Raw genomic sequence first — 18,294 nt, 5'->3', positions numbered from 1 at the left:
ATTGACTAGAGTGTATTTTTAAAATTGTGTTTCACATTTAAACCTCAAGAATACACTGAAATTTTAGTATAGTTAAATCAGTTCATAAAATGTTCTATCCTGGCCAGAGACCACAAAAGAGGTCTGGCTTGTGTGGTTTCCTCCTCCTTTTCCCTTAACTAACAGAGGTTTTCCTATCTTGGCAGCTGTTTCCTACAAAGCAGTCATCAGTCCCTGATTTCTTCCTTCTATTTCTTCCCACAAACAAGGACTCTTTCAAATAGCCAGTGACCAAAGACACACTGATCTTGAGTTGCTTGAAGAAAGTGGAAACGTGTTCAAGAGTTGTGCATGTAGGCAAGCAGCCCATATGCATTCGTTCATTGAGATAAAAGTACCTATTACAGCCAAAATCTGGATAGTCAGAATTCTTTGCTTGAACTGGGAGCATTCCAAAGGCTGACTTAATTACTGCAAGTAACATTAATGCACCTCTTCCACATATTAATGTTATTCTAATTGCTTGATACAATCATTGACCAGTCTGTGGCATTTAAGAAACTGTTCATGATTGGCCTTTTAAATGTGACAGGCCATGAAATTATCTGACTTCTCTCTGTGCTTTATATAAAATAGCTTGCAGTTTTAAGGCAGGTACTTTGTACAGCAATTGTAAACGAAACATTTACTTTCAGTTTTGTCTTCTGAATATTCTTTGGGAGCTCAGAGTGAAAAATGAATAGAGAGCCAGCTGGTTTTGCAGGGTTGTATGCCATGTGTTCTCTATCAGATTAATTTTGATGTATCTTTTTTCTTTGTGTATTTTTGTCATATTGAGGAGGAAGCTTGCTTTTCCTTTTGTTATTGTTTTATTTCTAAGAACATCTGAGGTGTTCTTAGAACTAGGTAAGCCAGTTCTGATTCCTTTCATTATGATGCCTAATTTTGTCTTAACAGGTTTTAGAGAGAGCTGAAAAAATAGGTTGGTTATGGATCATGGAGTGTATATAGGGAAACAGCTTTATCTCAAACTATAGGCATGATAAAATAAACTCATTATAGACTGTCTTGCTAATTCCTTTTGTAGTTCTATGAATCTTCATATATAAACACTAGATAATAGCTTCAGATTAATTTTTTATGTTCTTTCTGGTATGTTTGTTGCCAAAGCAAGATAGTGACTTTATAGCTTGATCAGTGTTCCAAACCATTTAGAATCTGACTTTTTTTCCATTGAAGTTACATTGTAGGAAACTGATAATAGAATATAGTGACCTGCTATAATAGAATCACATATGGTGCATTAAAGGGTTTCCCAGGTAGCTCAGCTGGTTAAGAATCTCCCTGCAATTCAGGAGACCCTGCTTCGATTCCTGGGTGGGGAAGTTCCTTTGGAGAAGGGATAGGCAACCCACTCCAGTATTCTTGGGTTTCCCTGGTGGCTCAGCTGGTAAAGAATCCACCTGTAATTCGGGAGACCTGGGTTAGATCCCTGGGTTGGAAAGATACCCTGGAGGAGGACATGGCAACCCACTGAGTATTCTTGCCTGGAGAATCCCCATGGCCAGAGGAACCTGAAGGGCTGCAGTCCTTGGGGTTGCAAAGAGTTGGACACAACTGAGTGACTAAGCACAGCAGCATGATGCATTAAGCAGGTAGCAAATTCAGAATACCTTAACTGCTGTGAAATAAAAAGCTCAACATTATCTAGGGGAAATTTGTTTTTTTACATTTTCTTAATGCTTTAGAGATAGCATCTAAATAATGTAAGAGTTCATTTTGAGTTATAGACACGACCTCATAATGTGGGTAGGTATACCCATCACTGCTTCACTTAAAAAAACCATTTGCAAAAGGTTAAGGAGAGCTTGGGAAGACTTTACAGGAAGAATTTGTAATTTCTTTCCGCTCAGATGCTAGATGAGGAGGCTGGCTCTGTTTGGGAACTGCCTTCATAGTGTGTATATTGTAAGGCTGGTATTTATGGTATTTACTCTGACTCCTCATGCTATGCTGCTACTGCTACTGCTAAGTCACTTCAGTCGTGTCCGACTCTGTGCGACCCCATAGACGGCAGCCTACCAGGCTCCCCTGTCCCTGGGATTCTCCAGGCAAAAACACTGGAGTGGGTTGCCATTTCCTTCTCCAATGCATGAAAGTGAAAAGGGAAAGTGAAGTCCCTCAGTTGTGTCCGACTCTTCATGCTATGCTAGAAAGGAGTAAAACACTGCAGTAGAACCTAGCAAATAATCTGGTTTCATGTGACCCTGGGAACGTGGACATGCTGATTAAATCACACCTGAGTTGGTTTTTTCCTCTTCAGTTGAAAAACTGGGCACTTAAAGGCTAGTTAGAATTAGACTTGGCTCTTCGTTTTAGTGATGGTGATGCAAATTTGGAGATATATAACCATTATGGTCTAGATTTTTATTTGGGTCCAGTGGATGGGTTAAACTACTCAAGGACATGGGTTTGACCTTACTAAGTTTTGCTGTAAGAAAAACTCATATATGAAAATCTAAAACCTTAAATATTTAAGAGACAATCACATTATTAAATGATTTCTATGAATAACTAGCAGTCAGATAAATAACAGTTTGCAGTGTAGTGTTTGGAATGCCATAATTATAAAAGCTACAACCATATATTAAAAATTGTACACCCTTGAGTAGAAAAATAAGCTGTTTCATTATATTTGTAATCTACTTTACTAGATAATAGGATAAAATAGTAGATAATACTGCTGTTACCATCACTAGAAGCAGAGTATATGTATTTATGAAATTTTGTTGCAGGTATTGTATTAATATATTAAAGCTGGTAAAAAGACTACTACATGACATTGAAAGACAGTTATTTATTCTGGAATAACTTTAATCTTTCCAAGAAAAGTTCATCTTTGGGAATTTATATAACTACTATGTGCATTCATATGTTTTGATTACCTTTAATTTGGGGGGCTTTGTTTTCAGAATGCTGTTGAATATAGAATCAAAATATATGGCTTTTTTTATGCTTCAGAGAAGGAGGGAAGAAAGGTTGGAAAGAGGGGAGTTGTGGCTATTGTTTTTTCATTTTTTGTGACATTGTAGGATCATAGAGTAAATGATGGATTTGTTTGTTTTTCAGATATGAGGATCAATGATGCAGACTGCTGGGTTCGATGAAGCTGGGCATTTATAACTAGATTCATTAAGGAATACAAAGAAAATATTTAAAGGGATCAATAATGGTGTCTTCTGGTTGCAGAATGCGAAGTCTGTGGTTTATCATTATAATCAGCTTCTTACCGAATACAGAAGGTAAGATACAGTTTAAATTTTTACTTTTTAAGTTCAGGAAAACTTAAAATAGTCAATCTTTTTATATATATATAGGAGTGACTAGAATGAATATTTTTTATTATTTTAGAATTAAGCATTAAATAGATTTCCTGAATATCATATTCTTTTTCTGATGATTGAATTAGTTTTTTACATAGCTGTGTATTATAGAAAGTGCTAGAAGTCTAAATTTATATTTTACATATATTTATAAATATAATCATTATAAATAGTCCTGAGAGAAGAAACCAAAAGCTTTGCTTTGGTATATATTTTACATTTATTGATTGACTAAATTTTTCCAGTAAAATTGAAAATATTTCATGATAACTCTTTCATTTCATCTTTAGTTTTGTCTGCTTCTTAAGTGTGTGGTCATTGTTCTAAAACTTATAAATAATTTTTTTTAATTTTCTGGAAAAAGGTGTTTTTTATTAGTTCTTCCTTTCTCATGTTATCTTTTTGAAGATAGACCTGATTTTTGAAGAAAAGAATACACTTAGAGGGTTAATTAACTAATTGAAACCATAGTTACTATATGGATTTTCTGGTATCCATTATTTTTTTAATGTTACATATTATTTCCATGTGAAAATGACGTTCTTTCAGGTGCTTTTTTACAGAGTAGGTCTGAAGTTAATGTGGCGCTAAAATATGTTAATTTTATGGCTAGTTGGTAGTGGTAGTCATTGTATTCAGTATGGAAAATCTGTGAAAGAAATGTACAATCTCTGAGAAATGTATGTAAAATGTAATGGATTTTTTGTCACAATTAAGTATTCTTGAAGAAAATGTCTTAGAATTTTAAAATTGGCTTTATATGTACTTTTAAATGGTCCCATCCCATTTATACCTATTAACAAAATAGTAGGTAGGGAAAAAAGAGGCATACTATCAACTAATAGATAGTAGATTATAATTCCAATGTCTTTGTAATAAGCTTCAAAATGTTACCAGTTTTCTGTTCTAGCCCCTACTTTCAATATATTGATATAACTTAATATAATTTAGATAAATAACAAGTTGAGAAAAATTTTTAAGTAAGAACTTTTGTGTTCAGGAAGTAAATAATGCTCACCTGGGTTTAAGTCACATATGAAAGTTGCAAATGGGTTAGTATTTTATTTTCAGAAGATATTGCTCTTTACATCAGAATTGAAAGATACATCAAATCTAACATTAAAATGTAGTGTCTGAATGAATAGTACTGTAATGATAAACAATGAGCAGAAACTGAGTTAATATCAATCTCTGGCTTGAAATTATGAAAATCTTGTGTGTCATGTATAATTTTGCATCTGTTTTTGGAGGGGGGACACTAACTGAATTCGTGCTGTTATATTTGAATGTTTTCATACATTTAAAAAGTGTGGATCAGTGGCTCATTAGTCCACATAATAAAAAAATTTCCAATCAAAATAGAGACCACTTTACTGACACAGTTGGTTAACTTAGCAGGGGGCTAGCAAACTAGTGACTTTTTCATGAGATACTGCAGTTTTATTTCTAGTGTCACCTATTAGGTCAGGATTCATATCTGCTGTTAAGAGAATTTCATTTTTTGGCACATGAGGCCAGGGGGTGTTACTTTTGAAGCAGTTCCCTCCTACAGGTAAAAAGAACCTGGGAGGAACCCACACTGCTAGCTGCGAGAGCACACACAGTTACTGCGCACCGCACTGTTAACAACATTGTTCAGGGGTCACGTGGTTTTGTCTTAGAAAAAGTTTTATGTGACGTGATAGACCTATTTTGCCAGCCAGCAGATAATGCTCTATGAACACCTATAGAGAAAACCTATCAAAGTTAGGTATGAGAGCACAGGAAAGAAGATATAAAATTAACCTTTTAGCCATTGAGTTTCTTTGGGTCCCTTATGTGATTGTTACCTTTTTAGATCTTACAGAAATGAGCACTTTTTGTGTCAGCTCCTGAATCTTTGCTGATAAACTCAGATAAGGCTTTTAGGTGGTTTCTTTCCTCCTTCCTCATTTATTGCGTGACTAAATTTGAGCCAGTTGTTTAGGGTTCAGACATATGCAAGGCACGGTCCCTTCTCTTGAGGAGTTCGTGGTCTTGTGCGGGGGTCTAAACCTCAAATAACTCCTGGAGGTCTGCAGTATGCAGGAAAGTGCTTGCGGGGGGACCCATGATTGCCTTTCCAGTATTTAGCCTGCTTTTGCCAATCTTCCGATTTTTCAGTAGAAACCAGACATTAGATTTTTAAGTAGTAGCAATTAATTTAGACTAAAAAAAAAAAGAAAAAGCCTGTGTATTGTGTTCAGCCAGGGACCGTGCCTTCCTTTTCAAGGCTTTCTTTTCTTCTGTTTAGAGAAGTGTTTTACCTTAGTATTTGATTTTAAAGACTTAACATAATTTTAGATTTGTTTGACATGTCTGTATATGAAAGGTTAATTTCCACATATGCAAGAAGGAATTACATATTTGTTCTCAGTCCAGGCATATATTATAGTTAGGTCATGTTTTGTGTGCATGTTAAAGAACAGATCACTAAGCTTATTTTTGTGTGTTTTACCATGGTAAAAGCTAATTGTATAAAGGTTTAGTTGTTAGAATTAGCTTATCTTACATTGCTATCTGTCTCCATTTTTTTATAAGCTACTATTTAATAGAATAAAGTTTCATCCATTGAAATTTACTGATTTTTGCAAAGTAGGAACAATATTTTATTGTTTATCCTTGCAAGTCTTTCCTGTGTATTTTTGAAAGTTATGTTTAAAATTTTCAAGAAAAATGATTATTAAAAAAACAGAAAATACTCTGAATTTTTTTTAGAATTTATTTTACTCCCAGAGAACTAACCTCAAGCCTTTCAAAAATCAGTTTTGTTGTGCTTTGGTTCTTTTGGCCAGTTTTTATAAGACTAGTAACTCACTGTGGAATCATGTATCAGTAAGTAGGGAAGTAAATTGAATTTTTGTGTCCTGGAGAATTAAATTATGCTATATAATGGAGCCCTAGCAAGTATAAGTCAAGATATATGAAGGCTTGCCAAAGTGACAAGTTACAAATAATAGCAGTTCTTCAGCAAAGTAGGCAATATGGATATCAGGTTGAGTTCTTTATGCAGTGAGTATGTAATTAGATTTTATTAGTTGAAATTTTAGTTAATTAACTCATTAAATTGTTGCTTATCCTTATTTCAGAGAAACTATTATGCCAGGTATAAATGCCAGATATGCCAGATAGAGCTTCAAATATTTATATACATACATACATATATATGTATATATACACACACACATTAAGGAAATTTAAGAACATAGCTGTAGAAGTAGTATCTTAGAAGCTTTTATATTTTAAATTTTCTAAGAACATTTTACAGTGACTTTTGTGTTAATGATGTCTCAGGAAAAAATGTTTGGCTGTAGGATATAGTTAGGTGGCAGGAAAAAAGTTGATCTAGGGGTCACATATGAATTTTAAAAACCTGGTTTTGCCCATAAATATTTTTTCAGACCTCTATTTATTTATTCCTTTTAATCTTTCATTCTTTTATTGGTTGTTGCTGCTGCTAAGTCACTTCAGTCGTGTCCGACTCTGTGCGACCCCATAGACGGCAGCCCAGCAGGCTCCCCCGTCCCTGGGATTCTCCAGGCAAGAACACTGGAGTGGGTTGCCATTTCCTTCTCCAGTGCATGAAAGTGAAAAGTGAAAGTGAAGTCGCTCAGTGGTGTCCAACCCTCAGCGACCCCATGGACTGCAGCCTACCAGGCTCCCCCGTCCATGGGATTGTCCAGGCAAGAGTACTGGAATGGGGTGCCATTGCCTTCTACATACATATAATGAGCTGTTCAGAATTTATATTTACACACACACAGAAAAGTCACCTTCACAAAGGCAAGGATCTTTTTTGTTGTTCATCGACATGCAAGTGACTAGAACAATGCCTGACTTATGGTAAGCACTCTATATCCATCACATGAATAGCATAAATCTTTAAAGAGGGTCATAGTCTCAATAGTTGAAAGCTTTAAACAGTTGTAATAACAGAGTGATAAGTGCCATGATGGTGATATTTCAGAAGCGTTGGGATAAAGTGTAGTTGAGTGAGTATGTACGTGTCTGGAAATGCTTCTAGCCTGAAGTGATGTTGATTCTCGAACTGAATCTCAATTTGGGCTGAACAAGCTTGGTAAAGACAATCGTGAGCATGGCAGTAGAGAAAAACAACATAGAGAATAGCATGGATGTGGAATAGAGTACTGCAGTGGTGCTTAAACTTGAGGAGCAGATGAATCACCTAGAAGTTCTTGGGTGGGGCCCACGTATTTGCATTTCTGACAAATTTCTGGGATGAGGCTGATGTTGCTCAGCATCACAGTTAAGAACCACTGTGATAGTATATGTGTATGGGTGGTTGAGGTGAGGTATATGGCAACATGGGTGTGGATATAAACTAACTTTAAAAGGTTTTTTCAGAAAAAGTTATGATTTAATTCACTGTGATTCAGAAGTGGTAACCAGTTATCTATACATTTTCATATGATTCTTTATCCTTCTGATCAGCCTCCTTGGGCATAATTTTAGGCTTCAAAAGGGGATTTTTTTTTTTTTTTCTCTTTTTAAACTTTGTACTGAGAAAGAAAACAAGTGGAAAATTGACTTGAGATTGAAAATTTCAGCAAGGTACATGGGGATTTGGCTGTATCACTCCTATTAAACTAACTCCCATTAAATTAATAGGAATTGTACAGCATATCTGTGTTCACTGCATGGCAAATATCATCTTATTTTTTTAATTTGCAAATTATGTAAGTTAACACTGATTTGAAACAAAGCATTTTTTAAAATGATTTTATTTATATTTTTAGTGCAGATGAATGTGATTTTATTCCTTAAGAAAGTATCTAGCTATATTGGTCTTAGGACACTTTAAATATTCTTTATTGTGTTATATGTGTGCAGGGTTAATTTATTTGCAGCAGATTTCTTCTACATAAGTAGTGATATAATTCTGTATCAAAAATATAAATATAATTAATGCCACTTACATACTATATTAAGTTCCTCCGATCTTTTAAAAACCAAATGCTGCAGAGTACTCCTACTAGGATTTTACCAGTTCTGATTATGACTCAAAATTTAAAAAAAAACAAAATATTAATCTATTTGTTGGAAACAGTAGCATCTTTAAGAAAGTTAATTTGGAATATACTTTGGTGATTTTAGATACCAATATTCAGTGTCCAAATATGCATATTTAATATACATGGAGATTAAGTTCTAGTGCTCGGTTGTTGATTTTTTTTCTTCTTACTTTTTCTTCTCATTTTCCACTTTAAGATTAAGCCTCTCTTGCTTCTTTTTCCAGTATTTGGAAAAGGTTAATTTGTCCATGATCTCTGTTGATTCACTAGTAAGTCTATTGCTGGTGGAAAAGTGTTATAAGTCAGTGTGTTACACACAACAGCCACGCAACATACCTCTATAAAACTCTATTGCTTGGCTGTTTAATTTTTTTAAACTTTTGTGTTCTTACTGGAAAGACTGCATCAAAGATTTATTTAATTTATTTAATAAATCTTTAAATTTATTTAATCTTTAATTAATTTATTTAATAAATGTATTATGAAGTAATTTGCTAAAAAGTAAAGTGGTCATAAATTTGTCCATACAAAAGTGAATTTTTGTAATATTGATTTTATATTCACATTAGACATTTATCACAGCTCTTGTTACAGTTTGAAATGATCAATAGTATATTAAAGGCGGCTTAATTAAAAGCATAGGAGGCATATAGAGCACCTTAATTTTGCTGAATGGTAATTGTGTTCATTCCTCTGAAGTAATTTCAGTTTTGATGAATCTCTTGCCTCATTTTTGGAATTAATACACCTTTTCACTTTTTTATGTACTGTGGTATTAGAGACTAAGATAATATAAATGATTGAGCACATATGAGTATTAATGTAGAGCCGCTATTTCTCTAAGAACTATTTATCTGACACGTTACTAAGGGAGTGTCTTACTGAAACATATGCTTGGTACCCTATGGTACTCTTTATTTTCTTTTCACCTCCTACAATGACAGAGAATGACATATGACAGCCGTGCAGTCTACATTTATTAGACATCAATGTGGATTAGTGAATATCTCATGACATCTTTCAACCCTTTTCTTGAACTCCTTTGTCAACTTGAGAGAAGTGATTCCAGGAGAATACCTAGCCTTGGCCCTGGGATCTTTTGGTAAGGCTGAGAAGGGAATTCCATATCAGAGCTTTAGAGCTTTAGGAACCAAAACAACATTTATAATCCTTCCTTAGCAGCATGGGACTCTACTGAATTTGACTTTTATGTTCACCATTATTCTTGCTTTGAGGGTTTATTTTTCTTAAAAGTTTTCCCCTTCTCCTGAATACATTCTCACTGAGAAAGGATAGAAAATAAGAAAGTTAAGAATTTAAAACTGTTCATAATTCTAGGACCTAAATATAACTAACCACCATATAGTTCCCTTTGTTTCCCCTAACACACATGATAAAACAAAATTACAATGTATAAAACAAAATTAGGTTCTTCCTTTCCATATACTGATTTTCTACTTTATTATCATAATTTGTATTACCTTGTCATTATATATTTAGATAAAAGATTTTAACAGCTGCATTATAATTTATCGTGTATATGTCAAAACTGATTTAATACTCCCTATCTGTTGGCCATTTGAATGAAATTTCTTTTAAGTAAATTAAATATCTATATCTTTTTCATCATATTTGCTCATTTTCTGGGAGTGAATTTCTAGAACTCTGATTATTATATCAGGCATGTGTACATATTCCAAACTAGTTTTTGGAAAGGTTATGCCCATGTTCACTTTGATTACTAATCTGTGAAATACCAGTTTATGTGCTTTACTGGCATTGATTTACATTTTTAAAAGAATTAACAGTCATGTAAAAAAAAAAGAAATATCTTATTGTAAGTTAAATTTGCAATTTGAGAGATAATTGTGAGGACAAAAACATTTTATATGTTTTTTTTCCATTTTATATGGGTTTACTTATTGACGGATTGTAATTTTGATGTAAATTTTTTGTTCATTACCTTTCCCAATTTTTCTATTTATGTCGTTATAGGTATTTTTATTTTTTAAACTCTTTGATGATACCATTTTGTCATTTTTATTATAAAAATTGTATTTGCCTTTTAATTCGTATTGCTTAATTTTAAAAGAAAATTTCAAATAGAAGAATTTTATAAAATAACACTAGCCACAGATTTAACAGTTATCAGTATTTTACTTGATTTGCTTTATTTATCTCTTTTTCCAACTTTTTGATGTTTAGCTCTTTGCTTCTGTGAAGTCTTACATTATTTTTCCACTTAAAAATCTTGAGATTAAATGTTTATTCACTTGTATTTCCCTGTGTTTCTTAAATGCGTTTATTTAAAATTTTAATCATTAGGAAATTACTTTGTTATAAGGTGAGAGCTAAGGTTTCAGTTAATTTTGAAGGGAATAGACTAATATTAAATCATTTGAAATCAATCAGATTTTAACTAACAAAGTAGATGAATTTGGGACATACCCAAATTAAAAAATGGTAATGGAAAATAGTTTTTAAAAAAAGGAGGGAAAAACATAATTTATATTTACACAGATTGAACTATGGATGAAAATGTTAATGTTATGATTCCAATAATAATGCTACTGAAATGATTTGTTTTTGCATAGTCTGTTTAATAAAGTTTGTTTTTAAGGAATTTTTCCTGTTAAATTGAGAGAAAGCGAGACTGGCAAGCAAAAAATAGGACATTAGTGATTAAAATACTTTTTGAAATACCCTGTAGTGATAATCTTTATTTTGAGAATTTTAGAATATCAAGAAACACAACAATTTTATGGAAACAATAGAGGGATTCAGATAAAGTAGAGTTTTGTTTTGCATATAAGGATTTAATCAAAAAAGATTAAGTAAAATTCCCTTTTATTTTGCTGGCTATTTATAGAGCATTTCTTATATCGCTGTATACCTGTCTATCTAATGTGTGTGTGTGTCTGTATTAATCATTAGTTCTCTCTCCACTTACTGATTTTTCTTTTTCTCTTTGTAGTACTAAAATCTAAACCAAGCAGTACATATGCCTGATACTAAATTTAGGTTTTGATTAGAATCAATATAATAGGTTAGTAAGAGTGTCCAGGACTTAATAACTTAGTCAAAGACAGTAAAAAGGGTTGATGGGGCATTGCTGTTGGTAGTGGGGAGAGAGCTCTTTGTTGGATTTTAAGCGACCCACTTTTATATGACAGAATGCTGTGGTGAGGTGGTTGATGGTGGCAGATTGATTGAAAAGTTGTAAGTAAAGTGAAAGAGACATGTGGTGCAGGTTAAGTGCATTCTATTGTTTAAAGAAAGTACTTTTTATAATTTTCTTTTTTGACTGTTTGTAGTGAAAGTGAAATTCACTCAATTGTGTCTGACTCTTTGCAACCCCGTGGACTATACACAGTCCGTGGAATTCTCTAGGCTAGAATCCTGGAGTGGGTAGCCTTTCCCTTCTTAAGGGGATCTTCCCAATCCAGGGATAGAACCCAGGTCTCCCTTGCAGAAAGAAGGGAAATGGGATTCAGTGCTAGGACAGGAAGACTCATCTAGGAAATGAGAATGTATATTTTGATACAAGGAGAGGAAGGTTCAGGAAGGGATGTGTACAGGAGAAGAAATGTAAGGGAGGTCTTGCTGGATGTTTTTAATCTTCTTTATACTAGTGCTCCTCAAAATTTAAATCTACATATAAATCACTTTGTTGTTTTGTTGATCAGGTGTGTCTGATTCTTTATGTGTGATGTCTTAGTTGCTCAGTTGTGTCCAACTCTTTACCACCCCATGAACCATAGCCCGCCAGGCTCCTCTGTCCCTGAGGATTCTCCAGGCAAGAATAATGGAGTGGGTTGCCATGCCCTCCTCTAGTCTAGGGGATCTTCCCAACCCAGGGGTTGAACCCAAGTCTCCCACATTGCAGGCTAATTCTTTACCATTGAGCCAGCAGGAAATTCCTTAATTCACTTGGAGAAACTGTTAATATGTAGATTCTGATTCAGGAATCTGGAATGGTCCTTGAGAATCTGCATTTCTAATAACCTCCCAGGTGATCTTGAGGCTGATGATCTGTGAGAGGACATCTGGATCAAGGAGTTTGAAGTATTAAAATATTTAGAGAATCAGGTTTTGCATGACACTGATTTCTACCTTTGCAAATTGAAGTTTGTTTCTTACCTTACTTAACAGCACAGTTGAAATATTAAAATATTATCACTTTCAGTTTTATAATTCATTTCATTTAAAAAAGGAACTAAGCTACCTTGGAACTTTCTACTGAACTTTTCTGCATTTTGTTACACTTTTAGACCTATTTTGTATGCTTTCAACTGACCTTTTATCTGATGATTTGTATTGAAAAATCCCTGAGTAACAATGCAGTTTGACCCTTTCTCCCTTATATTTTCCTCTATTCCCCATTGATCTGGCCTACTTTCATTCTGTTAAATGGAAGCATCATTTTAATAGCATTATACTATAATTGTTATTACTTAAAGTAGCATTATAAAGTCAGGTATTACAAAGTGTATATTATTAATTCATTTAGGAAAATTTTATACTTTACTAACTTTTCAAAGTCAACATGTTTCAAACTAAGAATTGTCATTTTCACTTCAATGTTATTACCTTGACATGTTAATACCACAAAAGTAAGGATGTAAACCTATTGAAAAGAGTACTGAATGTAAACCTGTTATCAAAAACAGCTCTACTTAAGATCATCTAATGGTTTTTCCATTTTGTAGTATTATGTATAATCAAAGCTTTTATTTCTTTATTTTAATTTTATTTTCTTTTCCTGTCAGAGATAAAGTTACTCATCTAATTTATTTTGGCTTTATGATAATACAGATCACAAATTACATTTATTTATTCATGAAGTTCATTAGGTTCATTAGCTTTTTAAAGCCAGATAAAAGGTAAGTGCACAGCAAATTTTAAACAAAGAGAATTCTATATAGGATTTTAGAGATCAAAATAGTTTTACAAAATTTTTTGGTGGAATTGAGGAATTTTAGACTTAAAATCACAACTTGGAAATTAGTTAGTAGTGTAAATGTTTTTGGTTTGCTAATGAAGAAACAGTCCTGCCAAGATTGTTCTTTTGCCAAACTCTAGTTATTGCCAGTCCATTTTTCTTTTTGTGGAACTTAATATTTAGCCTCAGATCATTGGTGTATTTTTTTAACTCATGAGGTTGTCATTCAGAATATTTCAGAAATACCTGAAAGTATATTGCCTACATTGTTTAACTTGATGAAGATAAAAAAAAAAAAATCACTTATTTCAGAGCTCTTCAAATTGTTACTATTGCACATTAAAACCTGTACTGATTGACTTTATTTTGAAGTATAAATAACTTATTACAGAAGGACCAATCTTGCTAACTCTCTGCAACTTTTAGATAATCTTCAGAAGTTATACAGCCACAGGCATACTTTTCTTATAAAAATGTCATTATTTCTCTTTAAAAGTACAAACGATTATTGAAAATGATTAACTACCCAGAACTCTGAAAAACTGAAAAAGCACAGTAATAATTTAAACTTTCACTGTATTTATCGCTTGACACTGATTAGCAGTCTTTTGGAAAGCTGAGGCATGCCTTTGCAGCCCCTCCTTCAGGTATGGGTTTTAGACCTTATCTTTTCCCTTTTGTTTCCTTAGGACAGGAAGCTCATTTAATCCTTAGCTTTGTTTTAGAGTTTCGGCAAACAGAGACTATCCCTGTCAGCTTTCAAAAGCTCTTACTTTTGTTGCAATAATGGCACTCAGTGTAGATTCTGGGATCCTGCTTTATTTACCAGAAAGCTTACCTTTGAGAGCTGCCACATCATTCTTTCAAATTGTGTTGTTAATTGACTGATAGCAAAGATTGAGTGGAAAACCTTTAGTGACAAAAGATTGGATATAGGTGTGACTCTAGTCTAAAGGCTGGTGAATCTTTGCTTCTTGATCCCATTTCTATTTGTTCTAAAATACTAAATACAGACTAAAAGAACAAAGTACATTTAAAAGCATTCAGAAATGTTAAGCAACAATAAAACTCCATAACCATTTAAATGGCAGCAGCTGACTATTTGAATTAACTTTGTGTTTGGCTTAATTTGGGGCCATAATTATTCCTAACTTACACGTGAGTAGATTTCAATTATAATATCCTATAGGGATTTGTAGCTAAGGCAACTAAAAGAATCATTTTACATAAAGTACTTTTGTTCAACTGATTAGGCAGGTTAAAATGTAATGATGTAAAATTGAAACCCTTCTGACAAGGTCCAAACAAATGTTTCTAGAAAATTTGTTAAAAAAAAAATTAACTAATTTTAATTTTAAATAACATTTTGGTCTTTTGGGAAGATAGACTTCATTGTAAAACATATAGACAGACACTGATGTGTCTTAAGATTACATGTTTTATGAAGTAGTGAAGAATTGAAGACATGGACAGATATGTCAATGGAAATATTCCTAAGTAATGTTTATTTGCTTTCTAATCCTTGACATGTAGTTCGACAGCTTGAAATACATAGATTTAGAAGAAAAATACAAATAAATAACTTAAATGACCAGCACCTCTTCTGTATCTTGGAATGCATTTCAAGATGCATTTCAGATCGGAGACTTATTTATAAATTTGAAATGCTATATACAAGAAGTGCAAGGGTTCAGGAATAGTTGACATTGTGCTGCAGTCATAGATACAACCCATATTTAACTTCTCTTTTTAAATACATTCCCTACTGCAGAGCTCACAGTAATTTTGAACACTTTTTCCGGACTGAAACCACTTTATGACTATTAATGCTAGATGATACTTTGGATCCTTACTAATCTATATTATAGAGCAAAGTATTAAGAAAGTGTTTGTTGGCATCAATAAGATAATTTTTAAGCTTAACAATTAACATTTCATTAGTCTCAGCTGTTTAATGTTAGTCTAGCATAGTGAAGAGAATTTAGAACCAGCAGCTCTGTTCTCATTCTATCTTCTCAGGTTCCCTGTGTCATTTATCCTCCAAGCCCTCAATTCCTCTTTATCCTGTCTCTCCTCCCCTTCTTTACCCTTTCTTTCAGTTTATGGCACCTGCTGCCGTTAAAAAAAAAAAAATCATTGTCAGTGTATCTTAATGTATATAGTGTGATACTTTTCAGCTGCCAAAACCATAACAGCACACATTTCTACTATATATAGAGTTTACTCACTTGTTTTTCTAAATTGACAAGAGAAAGCAAAGCAAAGAGGGAGGGAGACACACAGAGACAGCAGAGTAAACTTGGAAATGCTAAATAAAAAAGAAAGAAATTTAACTTAAATCTAGGCAGGTTTATTTTCCATATACTTTTATATGACCATATTTTGAAGAACTATTGATATTATGTATAGGCAATTAAGTTAAATGTTATATTCTTATTACCTTCATATTTACATAAGAAATATGGGAACTGTGCTTATAAAGTACTATTGTTCTGGAGAATTCCATGGACAGAGCAGCTTGGCCCGCTACAGTTCATAGGGCTGCAGATTCAGACACAACTGTTAGTTGAGCAACTAACACTTTCAGTTTTTGAACATCTATGTTAGTTGTTGTCTTTACATGCTATATGTGTATTATTCAGTTGTCAATTCTATGACCAGTTTTTCATGGAGTTAAAATCTAAAAAGTGTAGCATATAATTTAGACTTTGACTTCAGAGTGCAGTTTTCCTCCTGTAGCTTCAGCCAATCTATATTACTAATAATTCCTTAAAAACAATGCCAAGATATTCCAGCCTCCTGGCTATTCATTCTCATTTGTTCTTTAGGGAACTTTTGGAAGCTGGTACCTTTAAAAGGAGACTTTTTCTAATTTAAACAGGAATTCTCTGAATTTATATAGCAGCACAGTTCAGTAGACGAAGTCACTAGTTACAAGTCGTTATTGAGCCCCTGAATGATTAATACGAATAATGTGTCTGGAAAGATACATTTTTATTTTATTTAAATGTTTGTTAATTTAAAATAGCCCCAAGTGGCTAGTGGCTACTATACTGCACAGAACAGTTTATAGTTCTTTTCTTTGTTCACATATGGGGTTTTTTTTTGGGGGGGGGGTCATTTCTTACATCTTTTTATGTTTTGGAGAATTCCTTGAAGTCAGGGACAATGTTTTACCTATGTATTATTTATTTTCCATAGTGGAAAAATATTTCAACTAGTTGGGAAGTAATCAGGGAGTGTTTGTACTAAAGCAGTATTTAAAAAACATGTTTCATGCATGGTATAGCAGTTTTACTATTTATCACTGAAACCAGTGTGGTGAGTTTGTGAATATGGCAAAGAATTACATAGCTGTACCCATAGTATGTGGCTTGTAGGAATGGAGTTTTTGGGATTAACAGCTGAGTATAAACCCTAGTTGCTCACAGAACCCTCAGTTCTTAGATGATTTTAAATTATCTGGATAGTAATAACTTTCATCTAAGTCAGCTCATGGTGGCCTCTCTTCTCTAAATGGAGCATCCCTCTCAAAATCCTGGGATTCCTTGATAGCTCAAACAGCTCAAAGAGTTTGCCTGCAATGTTGGAGACCTGGGTGTGATCCCTGGGTCAGGAAGATCCCCTGCAGAAGGAAATGGCAACCCACTCCAGTATACTTGCCTAGAAGATCCCGTGGATGGTAGAGCCTGGTAGGCTATATACCGTGGGGTCACAGAGTTGGACATTACTGAGCAACTTCACATTCACTTTTCACTTTCACTTCTCAAAATCCATTGATGAACCCAGCTAATATTGCCATTTGCTTTCTATGGTTTGAGAGCTTTCAGTTCAGTTCAGTCTCTCAGTCATGTACAACTCTTTGCGACCTCACGGACTGTAGCACACCAGGCCTCTGTGTGCGTCACCAACTCCCAGAGTTTACTCATGTCCATTGAGTCAGAGATGCCATCCAACCATCTCATCCTTTGTTGTCCCCTTCTCTTCCCATCTTCAATCTTTCCCCGCATCAGGGTCTTTTCCAATGAGTCAGTTCTTTGCATCAGGTGGCCAAAGTACTGGAGTTTCAGCTTCAGCATCAGTCCTTCCAATGAACACCCAGGACTGATCTCCTTAAGGATGGACTGGTTGGATCTCCTTGCAGTCCAAGGGACTCTCAAGAGTCTTCTCCAACATCACAGTTCAAAAGCCTCAATTCTTCAGCTCTCAGCTTTCTTTATGGTCCCAACTTTCACATCCATACATGACTATTGGAAAAACCACAGCCTTGACTAGACGGACCTTTGTTGGCAAAGTAATGTTTCTGCTTCTTAATATGCTGTCTACGTTGGTCATAACTTTCCTTCCAAGGAGTAAGTCTTTTAATTTCATGGCTGCAATCACCATCTGCAGTGATTTTGGAGCCCACCAAAAATAAAGTCTGCCACTATTTCCCCATCTATTTGCCATGAAGTGATGGGACCAGATGCCATGATCTTAGTTTTTTGAATGTTGAGCTTTAAGCCAGCTTTTCACTCTCCTCATTCACTTTCATCAAGAGGCTCTTTAGTTCTTCTTCGCTTTCTGCCATAAGGGTGGTGTCATCTGCATATCTGAGGTTATTATTATTTCTTCCAGCAATCTTGATTCCAGCTTGTGCTTCCTCCAGCCCAGCATTTCTCATGATGTACTCTGCATATAAGTTAAATAAGTAGGGTGAAAATATACAGCCTTGATGTACTCTTTTTCCTATTTGGATCCAGTCTGTTTCCATGTTCAGTTCTAACTGTTGCTTCCTGACCTGCATACAGATTTCTCAAGAGGCAGATCAGGTGGTTTGGTATTCCCATCTCTTAAGAATTTTCCACAGTTTATTGTGATCCACACAGTCAAAGGCTTTGGCATAGTCAATAAAGCAGAAATAGACATTTTGCTGGAACTCTCTTGCTTTTTCGATGAT

General features: G+C 34.1%; 1 protein-coding gene across 9 annotated transcripts in view; it reads left to right on the top strand.

Moving 5' to 3' along the window:
• Nucleotides 1-18,294, top strand: part of ADGRL2 (adhesion G protein-coupled receptor L2) — a 201,299-nt gene that overhangs the window by 32,698 nt on the left and 150,307 nt on the right. For all 9 annotated transcript variants that reach the window (XM_070367794.1, XM_070367792.1, XM_070367799.1 and 6 more), the window contains exon 2: nucleotides 3,109-3,281. In XM_070367794.1, coding sequence (XP_070223895.1) covers nucleotides 3,209-3,281 — 73 coding nt within the window. In that variant the 5' untranslated portion in view covers nucleotides 3,109-3,208. The remainder of the gene's footprint in view (nucleotides 1-3,108; nucleotides 3,282-18,294) is intronic.

Source organism: Bos mutus, chromosome 3 (assembly GCF_027580195.1).
Source record: "Bos mutus isolate GX-2022 chromosome 3, NWIPB_WYAK_1.1, whole genome shotgun sequence".
NCBI classification, from domain to species: domain Eukaryota; kingdom Metazoa; phylum Chordata; class Mammalia; order Artiodactyla; family Bovidae; genus Bos; species Bos mutus.
This window is presented reverse-complemented; position numbering and strand designations above follow the sequence as displayed.